General features: G+C 50.3%; 1 protein-coding gene across 1 annotated transcript in view; it reads left to right on the top strand.

Moving 5' to 3' along the window:
• ACVR2B (activin A receptor type 2B) overlaps nt 1-12238 on the top strand; it is a 31274-nt gene extending 19036 nt beyond the window's left edge. Inside the window, exons 6-15 of the mRNA XM_040636607.1 lie at nt 4983-5190; nt 5715-5824; nt 5982-6133; nt 6213-6356; nt 6883-7026; nt 7351-7499; nt 9275-9389; nt 10124-10262; nt 10351-10481; nt 11923-12238. Coding sequence (XP_040492541.1) covers nt 4983-5190; nt 5715-5824; nt 5982-6133; nt 6213-6356; nt 6883-7026; nt 7351-7499; nt 9275-9389; nt 10124-10262; nt 10351-10481; nt 11923-12117 — 1487 coding nt within the window. The 3' untranslated portion in view covers nt 12118-12238. The remainder of the gene's footprint in view (nt 1-4982; nt 5191-5714; nt 5825-5981; nt 6134-6212; nt 6357-6882; nt 7027-7350; nt 7500-9274; nt 9390-10123; nt 10263-10350; nt 10482-11922) is intronic.
• The last annotated feature ends 12569 nt before the right edge of the window (nt 12239-24807 follow it).

Below are 24807 nucleotides of genomic sequence, written 5' to 3'. Positions count from 1 at the left end.
TGCTTAACCACCCAGGCACCCCTAAATTACTATCTGTCAAATGCTTAGTTTAGTGCCTGTTATGTGTTTGTTAAATAAATGTGTATCGATGTGGATGGCTTGCAACTAAATGGGTCAAGGCAAAAAAGCCAATGAGTCAGAGATTGTTTGGCCCTGGAAACATACTCGAGTTCTTCTCTTGTGTGAAAGTTCAAAGATAAAGTATACATGCATTTTGGATTCTTTTCTGCTCTACTCTCCATATGTGCCACTGCACAGTGGGTGCATACTCAAGTGTACGTGTGTCTGTGGGTGTCTTTCTCACACTCCAGCCCTCCCCCTTGCACCTCCCCCTCCCCCTTTTAGGTTCCCTTAGTCCCCACACCCTGGCCATTCTTACTCTTGTGGGGGAGGTGAAGTCATGAATGTGAACCACATACTGTCACTGGGAGCCATAACCTAACCTTCAGGTCTCTGGGTGCTTCTGGGCTCCTCTGGAGGAACCTGCTGGGGCAGCAGATACTCAGCTGACTGCAGGGCTGCCTTCTGAGGAGGGCAGGGCTAGGGGAGCCTAAGGCAGGAGCCTCCCAGGAAGGGAGCCTGGCCACTGGCTAGGGGAAGCCTGTCTCTTTCTAGGTAGGCCTGGAGTCTAGGCAGTAAGAGAGAGCACTGGGCATGCCTCACTTGGCCCCCTCTCAGGCATGGAGACTTCTGGGAGGAGGGTGCACCTTGGCATGCTGATGGCAGGGGGCTGAGGTGGATGAGGTGGGTGGCTTCCCCTTCTCACTGGTCTACAATGCCCCGTGGTTGGTGCTGGGCATCTGCTTCCTGTGGAGGGGGTGAGGGCTGCTGAGGAGCGGCTTCAGGAGCCAAGGGTAGAGTGCAGCCAGTTGCTGGTTGCTAGGGTTCGAAGCTCCCCTGGCAGATGTTGGCTGGGCTGGATGCACCCCAAACCCAGAGCTCAGGGAACCTCAGGAGGCATGGCCACATTAGCTCCGTATGCTCCTTCCAAGGCTCTGCCTTAATCGCCCTCACTTCTGCATCCCTCTGCCACTCTTACTTCCCTGTTGTGCTTCGGGTGCCTCCCAGGGAGGACCCGGGTAGGCTTTCCCCTGCTTTTCCCCAGCACATAGTGGGCTGTGTCCAAGGCCAGCTGGACTGGGAAACACCCCCAGCCCTTGTCCTCGAGTGTCAAAACTGGTCTGTTTAGGGCAAGCTCCGGAATGTCAGTTGAGACTGGAGTATGTATTTGGTTCATAGTGGAGTATGTATTTTTATTTTTCTTGGTGGTGGTGTGTGGCCAGTAGTGGGGTTTCTCTGTCCACCTGGGCTGAGGGCGTGGGGAATACTGGGGTCTTCTTTCCAACAAAGTGTGAGCCCCTTGGAACCTAGGGACTGCCTGTTGGGGACCGTACCACTTGTATACATGGTTCCTTTGGAGGCCAGCAGTTGGGCTGGATGTGACTCAGGGATGGAGTGAGGCACTTGTGTAGGTATCTGGGAGGTAGACTGTCCTCAGGGCTCTGAGGTAGCAAATAATGGGGGGGACTGCAGGTACCCCATCTTGGGAGCACAGCTTCCTCTCCTGCTGGGATAGGTGAGTGGGCGGGGGTCAGGGGAGTCTCATGCCCATGGGTGCCCCAGCCCCGTGAGCAAGCGTGGGCAGGGGCAGGGGCAGGGACCCTGTGTCTATTAAAAGGCAGAGGCTGCCTTGTGGTTGGAGTGTTGCCAGAGGCTATAAATAGCTGAGTGTGTGCAGAAGCAGAGCACCAGGGAGGAGGGAGGCTGGGGAAGGCCCGGGTTTCCAGCTGGCAGCAGAGCCTGGGTGTGGTATGGGAGGGGCTTGGAGTCTCCCAGTCTCCCCAGGTCCTCTTTGGGCTCTGAGTGCAAAGCTTTTGGAGGCGCTGGTGTGCACAATCCCTTCTTGGTGGGCTGGGAGCCCTGTTGGGGGCTTGTAATGTGAAGGATTGTCATAGGCAGCAGGGAGGAGGGGTACGGCTCCTGATATGACAGCTAATGAACCAGGCACTGTCATAACCACTCTTAAAGCGTATTAACTCATTTGGCTCTGGAACAGCCTGAGGAATTAGGTGCTTTTATCATCCCCTTTTCACACATGAGGAAACAGAGGCACAGGGGGGATTGGTAACTTACCCAGGAGGTGTTAGAGCCAGGATTTGAATGAAGTCCGGCCAGCTCAAGGCTGCCTTACTCTCCTTGTCTATAGGAAGATCTGGTCAGATGGGAGTCCAGTTATATCCTGAGCCCTTGGGTCGTACCTGGAGCCTTGAGATTTGGCATTCCCAGCCCTGTCCACTTGGGTCCTGCCCATGGTAATGGCCAGAGGGGAGCCTCTGCTTGGTGAGCGGCATGAGGAGAGGAGCTAGGCCAGCCTTGGGCTACTGTCAAAGTTGGGACTCCTCGCCTTGCACAGGGGACTTGTTGCTTGTTGTCTGCATGGAGATGGGAATTCCCCTGAGGACCCTGAGCCTGCAGCCCTGGCCACACCTCCTGTCGTCCCTTGCCTTCGAAATCCTGCCCTCGCCAGGTGATAACCGTGTCTTTCTGTCTGTCCATTGGTTATTCCGTCTGCCCACCTGTCATGAGTCTGGAGCTGGTTCTAGCCCTCAGGATAGTCAGCGCTTCTGCTTTCTTCAGCCTTGTAGTCTCGTGGGGGAAGGCTGACATTTAAAAAGCAATTTTCAAGTACATTTATAATGTTTTCTTTCTTTTTTTTTTTTTTTAAAGATTTTATTTATTTATTCGACAGAGATAGAGACAGCCAGCGAGAGAGGGAACACAAGCAGGGGGAGTGGGAGAGGAAGAAGCAGGCTCACAGCGGAGGAGCCTGATGTGGGGCTCGATCCCATAACGCCGGGATCACGCCCTGAGCCGAAGGCAGACGCTCAACCGCTGTGCCACCCAGGCACCCCTATTTTTACACTTTTGAATAGCTGAAATAGTCCTTTAAAAAAACAATACGAAGTTAGTCAAGAGTGGTAAATTAAGTGATGGAGGAAGCACAAGGGCCTGTGGAGATTGAGAGTTTGCCTGGTCTCTGGAGAGAGAAGAGCTGGAATTTAAAGGAGAAAGTGGGGAGTGTCCTGCAGCCAGAGGTAGTAACTTGTGCTAAGCCCAGAAGCAGAGTGTACTCAGGGGCCTGGCGACGTGATGTGACGGCAGTGGGGGAAGCAAGATCGAGGAGTAGCCGGCACCCTTGTCTGCAGCTCACCCCATCCCTTAGGGTTCTCCCCTAAAACCTTAAGCCTTACGCTCGATGATGGGCCTGGCTGGGGGAAGCCAATGTGCACCCCTGCATGAGCCCCTCTGTAGACCCTGAGGCCCTTCCTTTGGACAGGCTGGGTCTCAGCTGCCTGGGTGGTTGGGAGGCCACTCTTTTTCTTCTTAGAATTGTCCTTGGATGCCCAGAGCTGTGGCTGGACACTGGCATTCTGATAGGATGCCATTCTGGACCCTTGATGCTCCTGCCTGGAGCTTTGAGATTTGCTGCTTGCCCCTGGCCTCCAGAGGAGCCTCTTGTCACCGCAGAAGGGATGACTAGAGAATGACCTGCGGTGGGGGGCCCTTCCGTCCTGACAGCCAGTCCTCCCTGCGTGTACCATGCGCATCAAGTTCTTCGCTCACGATAGCCACTGTGGGCGTGGAGTGGAGGATGAGGGAGGCTCTGGGCTGTTAGGACTCAGGGCACTTAGCTCTCCCCCAGGGTTGGGGTGGGGTCTTTTCTCCTGGCTGCTGGTGGGCTGGCTGACTATCCTTCCCTGAGGGTGATTCTGACCCTTCCTTCTTCCTTCCTGGGGCAGGATACCAGCTAGGGGTGACGTCAGGTCACTGGCCCCCAATAGGCCCAAGAAAAGCGGAGAGGTTAGGTGAATGCTTGGTGCTGGTTTCCTCTTGGGTGTCTGTGTGGTTTTTGGTAGTGAAGTTGATCATTGGTGTCCCGTAAAGGGACCATGGTAGGGCACTCACAAACAGAGTTCTGGAGAGCTCTTCAGCCCAAGTGTCAGGGGCAGGCGCCATAATCTGTTTCCTGGGTATCTCCTTTGGCATCTGCTTCCTCCTTCCCATTACAGGACTTATGGTGTCTTGGAGGCAGTGGGGCAGATGGGAGGGCTGGGATGGGGTTGCTTGGGAGGGGTTGGTGAGAAAGGTGGATTTGGTGAATGTTTGAGGCCATATTTGAAGGTGCAGTGGGGGGGGTGGTTGAAGTGTTTGGCCACCTGGATGGCACTCATGCAGGGGGCGGAAGACGGCACAGGAATGGGGAGGAGTGCTCTCGGGGGTCTTCAGGGGCCAAGCCCAGCTGGGAGGGTTCTGTTAACCACCTCTGGCCACCCACCAGCCTCTGTCTGCTTGAGGCACATACTCCCCTAGTGACTCTGGGAGCCTTACCCTGAGCATGCTGATGCTGGCCTGATTCTTAGGACCTTCTCCTGCGCTGCTGAGCACCAGCTGCTGTTGCTGGGCGCAGGAAGGACACTGTACTGGAGGGTCCTTACTTCCCTTTCAGTCTGGAGGTGGGTGGGGGACACACCAGCAGTGTGTCTCCCCATGATGAGGCAGACAGCAGCAGCAGGAAGCTGCCTCGCGGAGTTTGCCCAGACAGGGTCCCTGAGGTCTGTGTCAGAGTCGTCTGAGATTCTGTGGGGTGGGGAGGGCTGGAGCTGGTGTTTTCCCCCATTTCAGTTGTCCAGTATGGGCTAGGCCCAGGAATATGTATTTTTAGCAGCGCCCCTCCCCCAACACAGTGATTCTGCTGTGTACTGGGGTTTTGAGGGCTCCTCCATTTCTGCTGCTGCCAGGGAGCCACCCCACCCCCACTCAGGAGCCTCAGGCATCAGTGGAGCCCCGTTTTGTGCGTGTGGCCATCAGTCTGGCTGTTTGACACTCACCCACCACCCAGCCTCCTGCAAGGTGGCCGGGGACTCAGGACAGGCGCGGGGGTTTATGGACTGCTCAGCCCTTCTCTCACCTCCTGGGCACAGGTTCCGGGCGCGGGGAGGCTGAGACTCGGGAGTGCATTTACTACAACGCCAACTGGGAGCTGGAGCGCACCAACCAGAGCGGCCTGGAGCGCTGCGAGGGTGAGCAGGACAAGCGGCTGCACTGCTATGCCTCCTGGCGCAACAGCTCCGGCACCATTGAGCTCGTCAAGAAGGGCTGCTGGCTAGACGACTTCAACTGCTACGACAGGTGCGCTGGAGCCCGCCCTCCCCTCCCCCCATCCCCGCAGCCCGCTGGAGCCTGCCCTTCCCTCCCAGAACCCCCCCCACCCCGTCCCACTGGAGCTCGCCCTCCCCCCCCCCAACTCAGTCCTGCTGGAGCCTGCCCTCCCCTCCTGTTCAACCCCCAGTTCCACTGGAGCCTGCCTTTGGCTACAGTGCCCTCTGGGCCTCAGGACGTGAAAGCGAGCCTGCATTTAAGGGTAGAGGGAGACAAGGGCCTCTCCAGACAGCTTGGTCAAGTAGGGATGGTGCCAGAGTCCTAGCTCTCCTGCAGCTCTGTGTACCCTTCCCCAGTCCAAAGGAGAGTTCTTTGTGTGGACCCTTGGCTATCCCTGCCTGACTTTGGGTCCCACTTTAGGGGAGGTGGGTTCACACTGTCCCCTGATGGTTCCCCATGAGCTTCTCTGGCTCTGGGAAGGGGTCGGCTGGGCAGGCCCCAGTGAGGCTTGCGTCCCTCAGCTGAGGGGTACGTGGGAAACTGTGTGCCTCCAGGCAGGAGTGTGTGGCCACCGAGGAGAACCCCCAGGTGTACTTCTGCTGCTGTGAAGGCAACTTCTGCAACGAGCGCTTCACCCACTTGCCGGAGGCCGGGGGCCCAGAAGGTGAGGGCTGCGGGAGGGTAGGCCAGGGCCTCTCCTTGGCCCTGGAGCTCTCTCAGCTCCCGAGTTGGGTGGGGAGTAGCTGTGGGGCTCTCTGGTCTGGCCCCTGAGATGTGTGGGTGGGCGGGCTGTGTGACACAGGGCTCCCTGTGTCCCCCAGTCACGTACGAGCCACCCCCGACAGCCCCCACCCTGCTCACGGTGCTGGCCTACTCGCTGCTGCCCATTGGGGGCCTCTCCCTCATCGTCCTGCTGGCCTTCTGGATGTACCGGCATCGCAAGCCTCCCTACGGCCACGTGGACATCCACGAGGTGAGACAGGGCTGGCGAAGGGCTGGGGTAGAGGTGCGGTGGCCAGGCCAGACCCTCTTAAGCCGTCCTTCTCCCCCAGGACCCCGGACCTCCACCTCCATCCCCTCTGGTGGGCCTGAAGCCTCTGCAGCTGCTGGAGATCAAGGCTCGGGGGCGCTTTGGCTGTGTCTGGAAGGCGCAGCTCATGAATGACTTTGTGGCTGTCAAGATCTTCCCACTCCAGGTGAGTGTGTGAGGAGCTACCAGGTAATCCACCCCTGCTGTGGCTTCAGCTGTCCCACCCCAGGGCAGTCTGGGCCTGTGCAGGTGGGATGAGAGAGAGGCAGGCCCCACTGAAATTCTCTTGTAGGGCTAGGGTAGGACTTTGCAAAACCTTGATCCACTCTAGTTTTCAGGGGTTTGTTTTTGACATCAGGTTCTGCTTAGAGGCCTTGGACACCAGGCTACCCCAGCAGTTGCCCAGTACACTTAGCAAAGCCAGGCCTGGCTCTGCATCTCATTTGGCGGGTGACACTGGGCCACTCACTACCCTCCTTGGACGTCAGTGGCCTGGTTTGTAAGTCAGGTACTAGCCCCAAGTGAGCTCCGGGATCACTGTCGGCCTGTGCTCTGGGGCCCAGCTCAGTCCTGGTCATCTGCCTGCCTCCCTTACAGAGCCGAGGCTGGCTGGGTGGGTGGAGGGCCTGAAGTGGCGGTCGTGCGGCAGGGTGGTGTGGCAGCAGTGGGGGTTAGCCACATTCCTGCCTTAGGACAAGCAGTCATGGCAGAGTGAACGGGAGATCTTCAGCACGCCTGGCATGAAGCATGAGAACCTGCTGCAGTTCATTGCCGCTGAGAAGCGAGGCTCCAACCTTGAGGTGGAGCTGTGGCTCATCACGGCCTTCCATGACAAGGTGAGTCACGCTTGTGGACGGGGGCTCCTGAGATGAGGCGGCCTTCCACCCTAAGGTGACCCTTCCTAAGTGTAGATGTGAGTGTCTACAAGAACTCCTAACTTTGGGATAAATTCTTATGAATAAGTGCAGTGACTTCATGATTAACCCCCTCTGACACCCCCTGCCCCCCAGCCCCTCCTGACCTCACATACCTTCCATGTCAATCCCAGTCTCCCGGGAGGGGAGCCTGCCATTGGTCCACTGAGACAGTCCTCCGGGGGCCAGGCTGGTTTCTGTCCTGTACCCAGAGCCTGTGCCCAAGTTCTGTGCTGTCTCCTGTAGGGCTCGCTCACGGATTACCTCAAGGGGAACATCATCACATGGAATGAACTGTGTCACGTGGCAGAGACAATGTCAAGAGGCCTCTCGTACCTTCATGAGGATGTACCCTGGTGCCGTGGTGAGGGCCACAAGCCGTCTATTGCCCACAGGTACCTGGCTTAGCAGTTGCCCTCCCTGCACTTGGCATGGAGCTGCAGAGAGGGTTGGAGGGTGAGAGCAGGGCCTGGGGTGGGGGTGAAGGGGTCTCCGTTTCATAAAGATGCTTAGCTTGCTTGGTGGTGGGCCCACCTGGCCCTTCCTCTGCCTTCCACCCGTTTCCTGGGCCTGGTGTGGCCACAAAAGCTGGTTTTCTCATGCCCTCTGGTGGCCACATGAGGAAGTGCTGACTCCCGTTACCTTGGTTGGAGGGTNNNNTCAGCAGTTCTCAAACTTTTTGGTTAGGATCTCTTTACAGTCTTTTTTTTTTTTTTTTTTTTTTTTAAGAGCGAGACAGAACATACCCGTGCTCAGTGGTGGGGGAAGGGCAGAGGGAGAGGGAGAGAGAGCATCTGAAGCAGGTTCCATGCCCAGCATGACTCCATCTCACAACCTTGAGATCATGACCTGAGCGGAAATCAAGTCAGATGCTTAACCGACTGAGCCACCCAGGTGCCCCAGGATCTCTTTACTTTCTTAAAAAGAACTTCTGTCTACCTGGGCTATGTCTGCTATTTGCTGTATCAGAGTACACACATTCTGTTAAGTGTCAGAGTGATGACATCACACGTATGTAGCCTCTGGAAAACTCTTCTCCTGAGAATGAATTTGCAAGAAGACAAATAATGGATTACGAATGAAAAGAATTCTGGTCTTGCAGTTCCCCTGAAACAGTGTTAGGGACTCTTTGGGGTTCTGGGGTACCCCTTGAAGACCACTGTATTAACTGGTCATCATAGTCCTCAACTAAATGCAGGCACTACTCTGAACCTTGAGAAACACCAGGCCAGGTCAGTCTCGTCACCCGAAGGGAGAGAGTTCTGTGAGACACTCATCTGTGAGATAGGGGGTGTTTTCCCAGTCCCGTCGTACGGAGCAAGGAACAGTAGTGCAGAGAAGCTGAGTAGTTTGTCGTCAGACTTAGTTTAGTGTGGTTCTGTGCCTACGAGGGAGGGGAATGAGCCTTGGATTCTAGGATTCAAAGCTCAAGGGCCCCTCGTGGTAATAACATCTATGACATTTAAGGTTGACAGTGTGAAATTGCGATTTTTGTAGGTCAAAAATGGTTGAATGTTGACTCTTCCATATGGTTCAACCTAACAGTAGTGCACAGTAAGTGTGCCAGGGTGGCCCTAAGCATGTGTACTTACTACTCCCTGAGCTTCATCCTCACAACAAGACTGACACAGGCACTGGGGAGCCTGAGGACCAGACGTACCTCTGCTAGCGCGAGGGGGAGCTGAATGCACATACCAGCACCCTGCTCTACCCTCAGGGGCCTACACAGAAACCTGGGCAAGAGCATTAAACTTGTCACTCCCTTCTCGGGTCATGTACATTTTCCCCAGAAGCCTTAATCCGAGGCCAGTAGGCCTGACCTCGTCCCCTCTGAGAATGCAAAGGCTGGCCTTTGAAAGTGTGGAGACTGGAATGGGGTCTGCCTAGCCATTGTGGTAGGTGTTGCTTTGACAGCTGTGGCAGAAGTGCATTGAGGGATTCTCACATCGAGGGGGGTGAGGGGTGGAAGGGTGTCCTAAAGCTGCCTGCCTGTGCAGCCTCATAGAACTCCACCCTGGTACAGACCCTGCTCCCCAGATGGGGTGGGACTGGCTGGTCTAGGTCTCTGGGGACTTGAAAGCACAGGCTCCAGTATCTTGGGGGTCAAGTTGGGAAGCCAGGAGCAAGGAGCACAGTATTCACCTTCATCCCAGTCCACTTGTCTCCCCAGGGACTTCAAAAGCAAGAATGTATTGCTCAAGAGTGACCTCACAGCCGTGCTGGCTGACTTTGGTCTGGCTGTTAGGTTTGAGCCAGGGAAGCCTCCGGGGGACACTCACGGGCAGGTAATGAGCCTCAGGGGTGCAGGAGGAGGGCTGGCACAGGGGTAGACGGAGCCCTTCTGGTGCCCGGCTGGCAAGACACAGGGGCAAGGGTCACTGTGAGCTCAGAGCTGTCTGGGAACTCCAGGAGCAACACTCGTCTTCCCCATGGGGCAGGCCAGGTATGGAAGGCAGCATGGCCTCGAAGGCCAGTTAGTCAGATCCAGCTTCCCCACTGAGGTTGGTGCTTATCCTTGTAGCCTCAGTCTCTTTTTTTCTTTCAGCGGAATTGTGAAGCAATGTAAAATAGAAGGAACTATACTAAGAATCCAAACCAAAAACCTAGAAAGCGTACCTAAAGGTTTTAAGCCTGAGGAAATCCTCCTAGAACAATTGCTGTAAATATTTTTAAGTATTCTTCAACCCTTCTGTTTTTTATCTTAGTCTCAGGAAAACACGCACCATGTGGGTGGCCCCTGGTGCTGCTGAGGGAGTAGAGAGGCAGCAGTTCCATGTTAGAGTACTGTGGTCTTGAGCGCGTGATATTTTTCAGTTACCCTTGGGGTATCATATGTACACCGTGACCTCTCGTGAGCTCCCCGTGAACGTGGTGAATCAAGGGTTGTCATCCCTGGTGGTGTCCTCTGAATGCTGCCATCCTGGCCTCCCTGGTGCACTTGGGCGGTGGCTCTCGTGTGCCGCGGTGAGTCCCTTTGTGCGTGGCTGTTGATGGGACCCCTTTCCCTGTCCTCACGTAGGTGGGCACGCGGCGGTACATGGCCCCTGAGGTGCTTGAGGGAGCCATCAACTTCCAGAGAGATGCCTTCCTGCGCATTGACATGTATGCCATGGGGCTGGTGCTGTGGGAGCTTGTGTCCCGCTGCAAGGCTGCAGATGGTGAGTGGGGCGGGAGCCCCGAGCGTCCAGGGAGTGGGGTGAAGAGCCGCGAATGGGGTGACCCTGCTGGGCTCTCTGCCACCCGCAGGCCCTGTGGATGAGTACATGCTGCCCTTTGAGGAGGAGATCGGCCAGCACCCGTCGCTGGAGGAGCTGCAGGAAGTGGTCGTGCACAAGAAGATGCGGCCTGCCATTAAGGATCACTGGCTGAAGCACCCGGTGAGGGGCTGGGTGGCAGGTGACTGTGCAGGGCAGCAGACGGGGCACCCGTCCACGCGGGACAGAGAGAGGACGCCTCCTTCCCTGCCCGGTCAGAGGCCACTTAGTGCATTGTCTCCCTTCCACCAGGAAAATGTCTGGGAAGGTTCCAGGCTCGGCAGGGAGGTGGCTCCGGGTTTGGGCCCAGAGTGAGGGGGCCAGACAGTGCGTTCCATCGGGGCCCCTTGTGGCCTCCATGTGGACCATTTGTGGGGGGGAGCGTACAGGCCCTGGCCTGACACGTCTGGGTTTGAATGCTGGATCTGCCTATCTGTAGCTGCGTGGCTTCTGGCAAATTGCTTTATTTCTCTGAGCCTGTGTCTCCTCAGGGTAGTAATAGATTTAACTGGTTATTGTTAATTGCTTGGCAGGACACCTATCACATAAATGCTTAATATGGATTAGCTCTGATTAAATATTCTCTATTCTCTGTCTTCATTATCTTTCTGGGCATGGACTGAGCCACGTGGCATCTTGTCTCCTCCAGTCTGGGGATATTGTACAAAAGACCTCCACCATGTAAACTGTTTCCTGTCTTGGAAGGACATTTGCCTTCAGCTCCATTGAGCCCCTGCCCCTGCACCTCTCCCGGTTCTTTCAGAAACAGGACAGCCTTGAGGCCACTGGAGACTAGCAGTCTACCATACATAGTATTGGGGTCAAGCTGTTGGGGCCCAGTTCGGTTGTCCTGCTGCTCCCTGGAACCCGGGGCTGCAGATAGAGAAAACTGAGACATGGGGACATAGAGGCTGGGCCAGAGGCTGTACCTTCTGCCTCAGACTTTCTCAGTCTTCCAGGGCAGACATGCTGGGGTGGCCGGGCTATTCCCTGACAAAGAGCCCAAGGTGCAGAGAGATCTCGGTGTAGTCTGGTGCTGAGCAGGCCAGAGAGCCCCTGGATGTGGGCGTTTGCCTTTCCCGGCTCCACTGTGTTTGTGCCAGCAGAGGGTGTCATGCCATGTGCCCCGGACTCTCGGGTGGGGTCCCAGGGGTTGTGGGGTTAGGGTGGGATGAAGCCCTCCTCCAGTCCCCAGTGTAACTGAAGCTGCACTATGGGCCCTTACATGATTTGGGATTCACATGAGCTCTTGTTTGAATATCACTGCCCCAAGGCAAGCAGCTGGGTCTGCCCCAGGAGGGGCCTGGGTTCCCCACCCCATCCCTTCCTATGTTGAGGCTGTGGAGGGAGGCCAGCGAGCTCAGGATGGTAACTGCCGGGAGGGAAGGCATCCTGATTCCTGCAGTGTCCCCCGGGCCCCTGCTAGTTGACCGTCTGCTGGAGTCGGGACCAACGGGCTCTGCCTGAGCCTTAGGAACAGCCTCAAGTTTGCCTATCCCCCATGCTTGTCCTGGCTGAGGGCCACTGACAAGGCTGTCCTTTCTTTCTCCCCACCGATGTGCAGGGCCTGGCCCAGCTCTGCGTGACCATCGAGGAGTGCTGGGACCACGATGCAGAGGCTCGCCTGTCTGCGGGCTGCGTGGAGGAGCGGGTGTCCCTGATCCGGAGGTCGGTCAACGGCACTACCTCGGACTGTCTTGTCTCCCTGGTGACCTCCGTCACCAATGTGGACCTGCCCCCTAAGGAGTCGAGTATCTAAGCCCAGGACACGAATGGATTTGAAGAGGAAAGGAAAAAAAGTTGTGTTTTGTTTTGGAAATCCCATAACACCAACAAACACATAAAATGCAGCTGCTATTTTACCTTGACTTTTTATTATTATTATAATTATTATAATTATTATTATTAATATTATTTTTTGGATTGGATCAGTTTTTACCAGCACATTGCTCTACTGTATCGCAAACAGCGGACACGTCAGCAGGCGTTGAGGTGCTGAGCTGTGAATGCAGAACCAGCGCCATGCTGAAGAGCCTCAGCCACCTCCTGTCCTTTGGGGTTCATTTTTCCCGCTTTCTCTTTGTTCGTTGTCTCAGAATCTGTGACACAAAGAAACCCATCTCCTGTCTTAGGAAACTTAATGCTGCAAACTCTACCTAGAGGAACCTTTGAAGACTGTTACATAAGAATACACCTTCCTCAGAGGAGGAATTCCCCCCTGCCCTCGTCCCTTCCCCCCTTTATTGTTTTTTTCCCTTTTTAGACAGTGAGTTTAAGAAACAGCAGATGTGTCTTTCACGGATTAACGGGTGTTGTCCTGACCGAGGAAAAACGGGGATGAGAATGAGGATGGTCTGGACCGGAGTTGGAAGGGGAGGACAGAGCTGGGGATGGGGTTTGGAACAGAGCGACACTGGACTCGGGCACATTCGGAGCAACATCCTTTGGTAGGAGGCTACTTCTCAGGTAACCAGGAATCGAGGGGAAGGACCGTGTGGAGGCCGAGCGTTAACGGCAAGTGCGGGGTTTGGAGAAAGTCTGAAAGCAGGTGTGGCTCTGACCCACCTGTTGGCCCTGACCAGTTTTTTCCCACTGACTTGGGCTTGGGCGTTAGACAAAACGTTTTCTCTGCCCTCATTTTAAGGTTAGGTAAGGTAGAAATCATCATGTTTTTGTGACTGTATTCTTCATAAGATAATGCTGTAAATATCTGTAACGGAGGAAGAAGTTAAAACACGTTGCTTCCTCCTGGTGCAGTTCAGGGAAATGCCCATAGGGCGCCCTGCCCTGCCAGGGCGAGAGGATTCCCTGGGTGGGGCTGCCGCGGCCTGCCTCTGAAGACCCGAGAGTCCTGCAGCGCTGGCTCTGCCTTGTGTGGTGACATTGCTGTCCCTTTATGTGGCTCGTGCACACGGCTTTCTCCAGACCCCTCAAAGAGGTGCATATTCTAAAAACCGTTTCTCTATTATGCCATAACCTTGCTCTAGTCAGTGAATGTTCCTAATGCTGCTGTTTCAACATTTGAATTTTTTTAATTTATGAAACATGCAAATTTTTTTAAAAAACAAAACACACATCCACATATACACACATGCTTTGCAATGTGGCTTCCGAGGTTTAAATTTTGAAAAGTAAAAGAATTAAAACTTCACGACCACAGACCACCTCAAACCAGAAATACCTCAGAATTTTCTACTTGTGTAAGTTTTATTATATATTTTATTAGTTGTGTTGTCTCGTAGTAAGTATATTTTAATGTAAGTTGGCTTTTATGACAAGAAAGTTTAAAAGAAATAGAGAAAAAGAAAAAAAGTTTGAGTCTTCTAGGGAGTGCTACCATTTTTGTTTGATAACGCCCCCTTGTAAATAATTGTCATCAACTGTAGATTGGCTGTCTGGGCCGTCTGGGCATTCATCACTCTTTGTTTGTGAAGGCGTTTCCCTCTGGTTTCTTGAGACTTTTATTTAAAAACTGGATCTCTTTCATCTTGAGGGTAGGTGAGTTGGTGAGTGATGGGGAGAGGTTGACCTGGGTGAGAAGGGCAGAGGGGTGCCTCCTCTTGACTTACATGGAGGTTCAGCTCTTTCCCCCAACTTGGTTGGTCAGTGTTCAGAATGACAGGTAACCCCACTTTAACTTGGTCAGACTGTGGCCCTTAGACGTGCTTGAGGTAATTTTCTTGAGCAGCAGCGATTGTGGAGGAGGCCGGGAGCGTCTCTGTGAGTCCACACCATGGCTGGGGGCAGTCTGGGATAGAGTGGTGTGTCTGGAGTAGCGAGTTCTCACTGTGCCCTGGAGTCACAGTCTGAGCGCGCACACTCCCTGCTTGGCACGCTGTGTGCATCTGGGGCCTGCCACTTGGCTGTGTCCCTTTTTCTCCACGTTTGGGCACAGGGTGCTGTGGGAGGTGAGTGTGTGTGCCTCTCAGAGCTCAGTTTTTGCTTCATGGGTCAAGCTGTGAGCTGGCCAAGGTGGTTACGGGGACAGGTTTTTTTTGTCTTTTTTTTTTTTGGTAAGCTGTGTTGTCTTTTTTTTTTTTTTTAAACTATTTTGTGCTGTGGTATTTTTCTTCCCTCGGAATAATTTTTAACAGCAAAACAGGCCTTACAGCAGTTGCTTTTCTTTTCCACTTATTTCTTTAAAAAGCTTTAAAAATATTTATTGAAAAGTGCCATATCTAATTTCTTTAGCTTTCACCTCAGGCAGTGCATCTCTGCTTTTTTGGCATCTGTTTTTCACCCTCAGCAACAAATAAACCACTAACAGATGTAGCTGATTCACCACAGGAATGATGAGATCCCTCATCCTACCCAGTGTGGAACACTAAACCCCTGCCTCTCCATTCGGTTTTAGATTTCCTCTGGGTGATTTTTCTTTCGGCTCCATTCTTGTGAGAACTCATTTTTGGCCTGGCTGTGGAGGGTTGAGCTGCGGCCTTGGTGTGGGACCTGCTGGTCAGCTCGCAGTACCAATAGGGCAGACCTTCCCATTGGCCTACATGCCTTTTATCTGGGTGGGCTCCCTCTTTGCTGACCCTGTGCTCAGCTGCTGTGGTGGCTTTCAGGCCTTGGCATCAGAGTGCAGTGTCTGGAGATGGTTCCTGTGTGGTGTGGCTGGGGAGAGGGGAATCTGGGAGTGCCAGTTCTTTAGGCTTCAGGCTGCCTTTCCCTCTTCCTGTGGTGTAAAATGCACCCATCAGGCAGTATGCCTGACTGCTGTTGATGGCAGAAGAAGGTGGGTGATCTTTTTCCAGGGCATGCCCCTGGGAGCCTGGGTGGCTCTTTTGCCTCAGATAAAGTGTCTGTGTGCTGTCAAGTATTCTTTGGGGGAGCGAACCATTTAGAGCTCTGGTTTATGTTTATTGGGTTATAGGGCCTCTGCCTGTGCTCTTTTCTGCAAAGATTTCATGCGGTGTCCACTTCTGGAGAGCTCAGAGAACTACTCTCCCTCCACCCCAAGCTCTTGTGGAAGACAGGTAGGAGTCTGGCATCATTTTGCCTGCCTGTGGGAGAGGATGCCCCACCTAGTGTGAGAGGGTGCCCAAGTCAGAGGAGGGAAGTGGCCAAGGATCCTTGCTCCTTCCTTTCTAGTGTTCTTCCATCCACACGGGCTCCTGGCTGTGGGGTGGGCTTTGGAAGAGAATGTGTTCTGTTTGAAAACATCCATGATCACCGGGAAGACATCCCAAGCCAGAGAAATACAGGAATGAGCAAGAGAAGGAGGAAACGAGTGGGGACAGAGGCCACTGTGTCACACTGTCCTCAAAGAACTCTTAATGATGGGCCAGGGGAGGCCCTGGTCATAGTCCTTAGGGGCTGGCATCAGCCAGGTTTTCTCCTCGGACCATTGATCCGTCCCAGGAGTCCTTTGACTCAGGGCGAGGACTGTAGGTGGGGTGTTCTTAGGAGGCAGGGAGATGTGGCTGTGAAGGGAAGTGGTGAGTATCATTGGCCCATCATTGGCCTTCAGTGTTGAACATGGCTGGCTTGTGCTTCATTGTTCAACGTGGCTCCGTAGGTGTAGGTGCCTGGAGGGATCAGTGCTGCCTGGGGAGGAGTTCCCCATGTGTGCCAGCTTTCCTCCTCTCTGGACTTGGGCATGTGTGCAGAACAAGAGAGATCTTGTTCAGCTTTGAACATCTTCAAGTGGCTTGAGCCCCCTGCTCACATACTCTCAGCCCCGTTCAGAATCACTCCTCTCCAGGCCGCTGAGCTAGTTCTTCACTTCCCCTAGGGTCCGGGCCAGTCTTCTTGTACTGGCCTGTCATGTCATGCTTTACAAAGCAAAGCAGGTGACCCAGCACTTTTCTGCTCTGTCACCTTTCTCTCCAGTTGCCATGTTCTTGCTCCCTGCTACCCTGACACTCTGCACGGAGTGCTTGAGCTATGTGTGTGGTGTTTCTTTGGTCGCAAGCCCAGCTGCCCGTGTGTGTGTGTGTGTGTGTGTGTGTGTGTGTGTGTGTGTGGCTCAGAAAGCCTGTCATGTGGCCCCGATGCTATGAGCCATGAGGGTAGGGAGGTGGCTGTTCCATCTGGAATGGGAGGATTGGGTGGCCCTCTTGCAAATGGAATTTTGCCTTTTTTAGGATGCAGTGTAAAGTTCCCAGCACATAGTGGTAATACAAGGATTTGGTGGTTTTTAGCACTACAGTAAGCCTATGTATGTAAGTGTTTAGTATTGGTACTAGAAGTCGAACAGACAGATGTTACTCTTGAGAACTTCGCTCAGTAGAGAGTATCTGAATTGGAAAGCATTTCCTTGTAGCTAACTCAGTTTGATTGTCAGTCCCAGCTATTTCAGTAGCCTGTTGGGTTCTCAATGATTCATCTTTCTAGAGATGGCCAGGCTTGGTTCACATGTCAGGGGCTCCCTAGACCACACCTTTCGAAGCAGCACAGTGAATTGACTCATCTACCTTCCCCACCTCCCATCCAGGGTGAGCAGCCAGAAAGGAAAGAGGGCAACATAGCCTTTTCTCCTCATTTGGGTGCCATGAATTTCTTAGTTAATGGCTGTTTATAAAAGCTGAACTAATAAATTAGTAGCTAATAGGTGTGCAACCTAGTAATGACGAATTTAAGTCTTGATCAACAGTAATGTTTTAAGTAAAGAAACAGGCCCAGTAATTCAGTTGATGAGCTGTTTATCTTCTCAGTCTAGATTTAATGAATTCAGGGTTATATGCGTAGTTGTTTAAGATTCCTGGTAGTTGATTTGTAACCAGCAATCCACCTATGAATGTATCCCAAACCTTTAGAAGGCTTGGAAAAGTTTCTTAAGATAATGATTTAGTTTTGTAGCAAAAAGAAATTGAAGTTTAAAATGCTCCCCTTGGAAATTAATTCAGTTGACTCAGCTACATTTTAAAAACAGTGGGTCTAAGAGACCCATAAACTCATCAAATAAAAGTCCAAATTATCTAGAGGGATATTTTGAATATTTCTATTTTATACTCATTTGGGGTCCATTGTAAACTTTGATTTGGAAAGATTTTGAATTTAAATGATTTGTCACTATTTAAATTTTACCAAGCTTTTACATTTTTGTGACTGTATCTTCCAGGTGTGAATGAAGCAGGACTTTCTGATTGTGGTACTCCATGTATCCCTGTAGTGCCAAAACCAGTGATACTTTATTTGCTCCTATGGCAGCTTGTAGAGAGAATACAAGTGGTTTTTCCTCATGAATTAAAATGCATAGTCTCTAAATGCCAGTGTGTGGTGATGGGCCTTATGCTGCCCTTCCTCTCCGGGAGTATCTTTGGACTGCCTGGGGTCTATGCAATTCTGAGAACCACTGCAGCCAACCACAGGACCCTAGAGAAGTATACGCTCGGACACATGTGTGTATGCAATGGATTATTCAAACGTGGGCTCGCTGGACATCTGTGGGAAAGTGTTACATTTATTTGCAAAGTTTACATTTTTGAGCTCACAGTTATGAAAAGTATGACCCATTATTAGCTAATGCTTTTTAGGCAGGTAAGGATGGGTTTTGTTTTGTTTATGTTTTTGTTTTTGTACACGAATGGATGTGTTCTGTCTTGAGTCCTGGGAATTTCTGCTGTTGGTTGGGCATGGGATCATTGTTTCTCCCAATCACGTTTGCATCGGAATGTTGTTAGGTAGCATTGTAAATAAAAGAATAGGTTATATACTAGAGATACGACACTTGAAATTTTACTTTAAAAAATCTATAGCTCTACATATATATTTAGTTATATCACCTGACAGATTCTTCTGCACAGTGTGGAGATTGTTTTATACCACAGATTATTTTTATAAAGTCTAGTGAGTTTGAATGAGAATGATTTTGTAATCAGAGTAATGAGCTTTACCTTTCAGGATAAATGTACACTGGAGTGTGAGTGGTGTGGAGATTTTACCTAGTGCTCATATGGATTCTCGTGATACACTGGCAGATGGAGGCCCGTGTTGGGTCTCATTTGGCCAAAACTCCACTTTGGCTGTGTGGGACAGTGATGCTCTGGCTCCGCTCCCGCAGATCGGGAGGCGAGGGGCTGGGGAGCGGCAGGAAGAGCCTGCGGTGTGTTTTACATTTGTGCTTCCTCCTGAGATTTCTTCTGAACAAAGGGTTCTGAAGTCAGAAATGAGTTTGTGAGTTCCTGCCACAGGATGTAGTCGTCTGAGGGTGTTCGGAGGAACAGAAATTACACGGGAGTGCAGACTGGGGCAGGTTGGGACGATTAAGATTCAGGCTATAAACATCTGAAATAAGAGTTTAGTGATTTGAGGAATCCACAAAACTGAATTATCTAGGACCAAATTTTCCAGTTTTCAGGACAGAATTTCCAGTTGACTATTCAGAAAAGGAGGGTGGTGTGTGGACACAGCGATCAAGTGAAATGGTGAGCTGCCAGGCACATGGTGTCTTCTGTGGTTGGGGCCTCTTGGACATGAGCGTGCTTGGGGCAGCTCCCTGCATTCATCTAGCGAGTCACAACTGGGAGCCCTCTGAGGAAGCTCAGAGCCCTGTACCCGAGGGCATCTTCCAGCTGTCACATAGCCCTTCCTGCTCTTCCTGAAAAGGTCAGCATGACTGCCAGGGGATGGAAGGCGGTCTTCATGTTAGCCTTTTTATTTTGGGGTAGAGAGTGGATGGTTATTTGGGTGAGCCTTTGGATGGGGATACAGGGAAGGTGAATAATGAGCTCATTCTTTGTATCATCATTGTCAGTCCTGACGCCCAGCTGAAGGCCTGTCCCCCGGACCCAGGCTGCTGCGCTCACAAGTACACTGGTTGGGACAGTTTTGTCAGGAGAATCCCTGATGTGTCATTTTAAACCAGCTGTGCTTTTTATTAAAGTCTGGTTCAGAGTGAAGGTTTATACTTTACCCCTTTTATACTTGGAGTAAATTTAGTTTCAGCAGGTCCAGTAGCAGTCCAGGAACTAACCCGTCGTTCCTTTCCCGGCTCCCCGTGAAAGAACATTTCTCTGTTCTCCAGCCATGGGTCTTGGAATGTAATTCTGTTGTGCCTTTGGTTTTGTCACCTGCCTCCCCCCAAAAGCAACTGCTGTAAGCTTTTTTCTACTTGTCTTTTCTAGCCCAAGACCCCACCTTTTTCCTTTTTCCCAGCTGTAATTTCTGGATGCAGTTCTGTGCTCCAGGTATTTGAAGAACCAGTTACCTCAGACCTCATGTTGAACCGTGTCACCATCTGGGTCCTCTCGATACTGCAGGCTTGTAACATACACACGCAGGAACCCTGCCAAGTATGGGCACTTACTTGTTTTAAAGTTAAACTCTTCCCAGGGACTGAAAAGGGGGCTTCTGGCAAGCTCTTCACTGCACTGTGGTGGGATGGGTCTAGATTGTCATCTGAACGGTGCTTCCTGGGTTCCTCTTTGAATCCTGCCATTTTCAGTATTCTCCTGTCTGAATAGGCAAAGTGATTCAATTGGCTGGTCTTGCACACAAATTAGTTTCAAAGATGAGCTCTTTGTAACACATTTCCAGTCATTAAAACTCAAACGTAGAACATTCCTTTAAATGGCAGGATTAAAAAACCCACCATCCACCACTGTGCATTTTGGGAAGATGTCTGTAGCATATGTTGCTGTGAAATTAGGCCTTGCGGGATATGGCTGTTTGTCATTTTGATGTATTTTAAATAAATATATATATATATATATATATTTTTAAAGAGCCTTTTTTACCAGTTCAAAAAGTTTAATTAACCAGCAGTCACCACATCTGAATTTTTGTCTCTGGGGCATAGATGGCAGACCAAGATTAAAAGTGGTAACTCAGCCATATGAGCATGGGTTGCCTGCCTGGGCTGTCCTGCTGACCATGGGATGCCAAGGTCAGTGTGTTCCCAGTGGGTTCTGATCAGCCCTCGAGGTGTTTGGTCTCTGCCCTGTTCAGTGGACTGTTGACTTCAGTCCCTGCAAGTGCTTTAGCCCAAGTGGGGTTTTCTCAGAGCACTGCCACAAGCTAAGTGCATGTTTAGCCAAATCATTTCTCCATTAAGGGAAAAATGTGCTCATTCAAATGTTAACCAGCAACGACAGAGATGAGAGTAGAAAAGATTAGGCAACATCGGGGTTTTGATTTGGAAAGTGTCCAAGTCACTGTCAAAGGCCGTCTGAGAGCCAGTGATCATACAGAGATTCTTAGGAGACCTCATCTGGAAGTGTTAAGACCTCCTGTGAGTTGGAGGGATTATTAAAATGCCAGCAGCTTTTCCCCCCCATTTTTTTCTAGAATTCTGTAAAAATGCAAAGAAAATTGAGTGGTACTTAAGAATTGAGGGTGAGGGTTACCGCAGAATAGAAGTATACTTCTCGATTTCAGTTCCATGCCACAAATCCACACAATGCCATTTTTCAACTGTACAAAAGAATCTGCTTATGAATTTGACTTGATATTAGTGGTAGCATCAAAAGGCCAAATTTTTCACCTGTTAATATTTTTCCACATTTGTCCTTGAATCTGAGTAACTTTACAGTACTGTAAATTTAACTTACATTGAGTTTGATGTCAATTATTGTGAAAAGAGCTTCTGCATGAGACACACAGTTAAAGAACACAGCAGAATACAAAACTTGCAGGACCAATTTTGGAACCAACAGAAAATGTCACCTCTCATTTGCCATCTTTATGTATCGGTTTTACTAGCTACTTCTAAATTTGTACATTATGTGTAAGGAAAAGAAGGAAACCCCTAAGGCTTGTCTAACTTAGTGGAGAATGTGTGTGTCGGGTTTAGGATGGATAGCGAAGTCTTTCTGAGCTGTGTTATCTAAGTTGTATATAACAATTGTAATTAAAAGTCTGGATTCACCTGTTTCTTGCGGTTTAAAACAATGAGTAATTACAAACTCTGGAAATGTGACTAGTATATGACTTAAGGCTGTAGAAGTGAGGAAGCTCTTCAAGTGCTAAAAATAAAGACTTCTAGTTTTTGGCTCAAATTCAGTAAGTACTGTTTGTATACCAGGATATGTGAGATGTAAATGTAATAGGTCACTTTTCACCCTTGTAGCTATAAAATAAAAATTTTGTAGAACAGAAATAGCTTGTACTACTGAATTAACAAAAGTTATACTAAAGTATCATGTTTAAAAAAATACACACACACACACACACACACACATACACACACAGAGTTAAGCTTGTTGCTGTTACCCTGTCTGGATTTGAAAAGTGTGCTGATATATATATCACACACACATATATATATTATATACATGCACACATCTAAAATGGCCTAAAGCAGACATCCATGTAATTACAGTTGCAAAATGAAGACATTTTGGAAAGAACATTGTATCATAGTTCATTCATTTGCAGTGGATCTTTGTTCCTTTTTACTGTGGTAATTTTAGATGAGTGTCAAGTTTGAAATTAGATCTGCTAAGTTGGGGTTTTGCTGCTTGAACTCTGCACTGGGTCCTCAAATAAACCGATGTGAATGTAGTTTTTTCCCCCTGTGTGAAGAAGCAGCCACACCCCAACAGAATAGGAGGAAAAATCTAGAGCTATTTCAAGTTTTATCTTTTTGTATATGAAAATAAAATAATAATAATAAAACTATCCTGTTGTCTCTCTTAATCGCATGGCAGGGGATTGAGATTTTTTTTCATGGGAATTAGAAATCAGTACAGTGGTGTTCTCCCACTTATGGGGCTGACTTGAACACCCCTGAGAGTTCCTGCTTGGTACACATGCAGTTGTTAATGGTTGAGTGCCTAGTCTACCATGGTCCTGTGATACTGGAGCTCAGCACAGGTCTTCATTTCTGCCCTTCAGAAGCTCAGGACCTAGTTGGAGACACTGGATTTCTCCTAAATGGACTGTCCTGGAACTTGGGGTAAGTTCCTGCAGGGTAGGGGTATATTTTCCAAATCTCCAAGATTCCTGTATCTCCCTCCCCCACCCCCAGTCCTATACTTTGCAGACAACCCTGAGCAATACTTAAGTGGAGCAGAGAAGCCTGGAAAATAAGTTTTATTCAGGACTACTGCAGAATACAGGCCCTGCCATTTCTAAGCATGGCTCAGTATCAAGGTCACTCATAAAAAAAATATAGTTATGGGGCACCACCCCAGATATGAATCAACAAAGCCAGGTCTCACGTTTTGGAATTCTTGACTTACCTCGCTAGATGAAAACATGGTTCCCTGTTAATTAAATAATGAGTCTGTACTGTCTAGCAAAACCAGAAAGCCCCAGAAATCACCTCAGTGCTTTCTGCAGCAACAGAAGATTTTTTTGGCCTGTGATTAATATTTGCTAAGTGGAGAAACACCAGCTTTAAATCCTTCTGGTGGGGTTAATGCCTTTTTATTCATGCTTTAATATGAGGATTAAACAACCTGTTTGGAACTCTTAGAGAATGATTTTTGATGAAGGGACCCTTTATTTAGGGACCAGTTGTCACAGCTTATGGCCCATTTTGCTCTCTCAGATTTAGACAGTTCACCTTCTATTAGTGAGTGCCCCTAATGATAACCACAGAGAAGCTTTCGAAAGGAAGGCTAACGTTGAAAGAGGATCTTAGAACTAGAAATGCTGGAAGGTTGGACCAGAGAGGTCGTCTGGTCACACTTCAGCAAAAGAATTCCTTCACCAGAAGAACTTGGACACGGAAGCTGATTTCTAAAAACAGGCTTGCTCAAGAGAGCAAGTAGAAGAGGGTTCAGGGGCCATTAAACCTGCCCTCCCACTCCTTCCCTTAAGTCTCAAGTACCCCTGTGGAACTGTGGGTGCCCTGGTTACAGTTTAAAAACTGGTCCAATTCCTTCATTTTAAAGGTGGGCGAACTGGCCCAGAGGGAGGTACCCTACCCTAAGTCAGGCAGCCCTTACTTCCAGTCCTTGATATTTTGGGGCCAAGCGTGGGGTTCACTGTTGTGTCCCAAGTACAGGGTCTGGATGAGGAAAAGTCACCTACCATTTATCTTTCATTCATGTTTAACACAGCACACGGCACTTAGTAGGGCCTTGAGAAATAAGTAGCTCTTAAGTGAATGTATGTATTTAGTAAATTCTGGTAGAAGCTTCTGAGCTAGCTTTGAAACCTACAGATACACCAGTGTTGTCTGGTTGTATTTGTCGGGACTCTTGGTTGCAAATGACAGAAACCGTTAAACAAAAGGGGTTTTACTGGAAGGATCCTGGGGCAAAGGGCCAACCAAGCTTTGAGTACAAGCAAGCTATGGCGGGGCTTCGGGAGCCCTGGCAGCTGCACAACAGCCCTTCACTTAGGTCTCAGCGTCTCCTCCACTGTCGCTCAGTGGAAGACCAGATGCATCTGCTCCTTTGTCCACTTAGCAGGAAACAAAGCTACAGATAGTGCCAGAGTTTCATACATCACATCTTTGCCACCTGGAGAGACATCCAGATCCACAATCCCTGGAAAGATTCCCAGCTGACCTAGTTCAACCAATTAGGGTCAGAGGTACACAGGATTATACAGAATGACTTTGTAATAAGTATTCCTGGGTAGGGGGCGTGGACCCATGAAGCTGTCAAAACAACACTGATACTTTAGCTGGTCCTTAGAAAGGGCCTCCTGCTTAAGCCCACGTGGGGTGCTGCAGATTGTGCTGCAAAATGAACAAAACCCATTTATTTTGAGCGGGAGTACCTAAAACATACCCTTACTTTGTCAGCAGATATTCAGCAGTCCGAATTTTATATTCTATCAAGATAAAATAGGACTAATGAAAAATTGCTAACATTTACAGAGCATTTAATGACATGCCCCCGATTCTTCCCTAAATGCTTCATGTGGTAGCCTTTAATCCTCACAAGAACTCTATGGTCTAATCATCTTCATCATCATAACTTTTATTGTTTATAAATATAATATTTATTGTATACTTTTCATATATGATACTATTACCATTATTCCCATCTATAAAAGGGGAAACAGAAGCCCCGAAAGGTGAAGTAACACACCTGCTCTCGGATTCAGGATCCTAAGCCACCATGGAGTACTGGCTCTAAGCCACCATGGAGTACTGGCTTGTCAACACACTTCTTTGGAGGTACACGGCAATTTTTAGAAGTTAGGACTCATATACTGTGACTTCAAAGCCAGGTGTCATGAAGACAGCCAATGTGGCATACGTTTTGGAATCAGACCTGCGTTGTAATGGCGACTCTGAGGCCTTACTGGAATCATGTGCAAATGGTTTACTCACCTATCAAGTGGGACTAAAGGTACACATCACTGCGCCCTCAAGACGTCATGCCTCCCACCCAACACCGGATTAAGGGGACCAGGGGTGAAGCAGGAGTGGAGTGAGGTGGAGGGAGAGCGTAGGCTTCACCTGGGCCTCCAGTTTTGTCACCAGGGGGCTCCCGAAACCCTCAGCGGGCAGGGTGTGCGCCTGCGCTCTGAACATCCCGCGACTCCAGAGAGGCTTAGTACCGGGCGACTCCAGGTTGCGCATGTGTGTCTCGGTCCCGCGGTT

This window comes from Ursus maritimus, unplaced genomic scaffold (assembly GCF_017311325.1).
Source record: "Ursus maritimus isolate PB19 unplaced genomic scaffold, ASM1731132v1 scaffold_20, whole genome shotgun sequence".
In the NCBI taxonomy this organism is placed as follows: domain Eukaryota; kingdom Metazoa; phylum Chordata; class Mammalia; order Carnivora; family Ursidae; genus Ursus; species Ursus maritimus.
The sequence above is the reverse complement of the archived record's forward strand: the minus strand, read 5'-3'. Positions and strand labels throughout refer to the sequence as shown.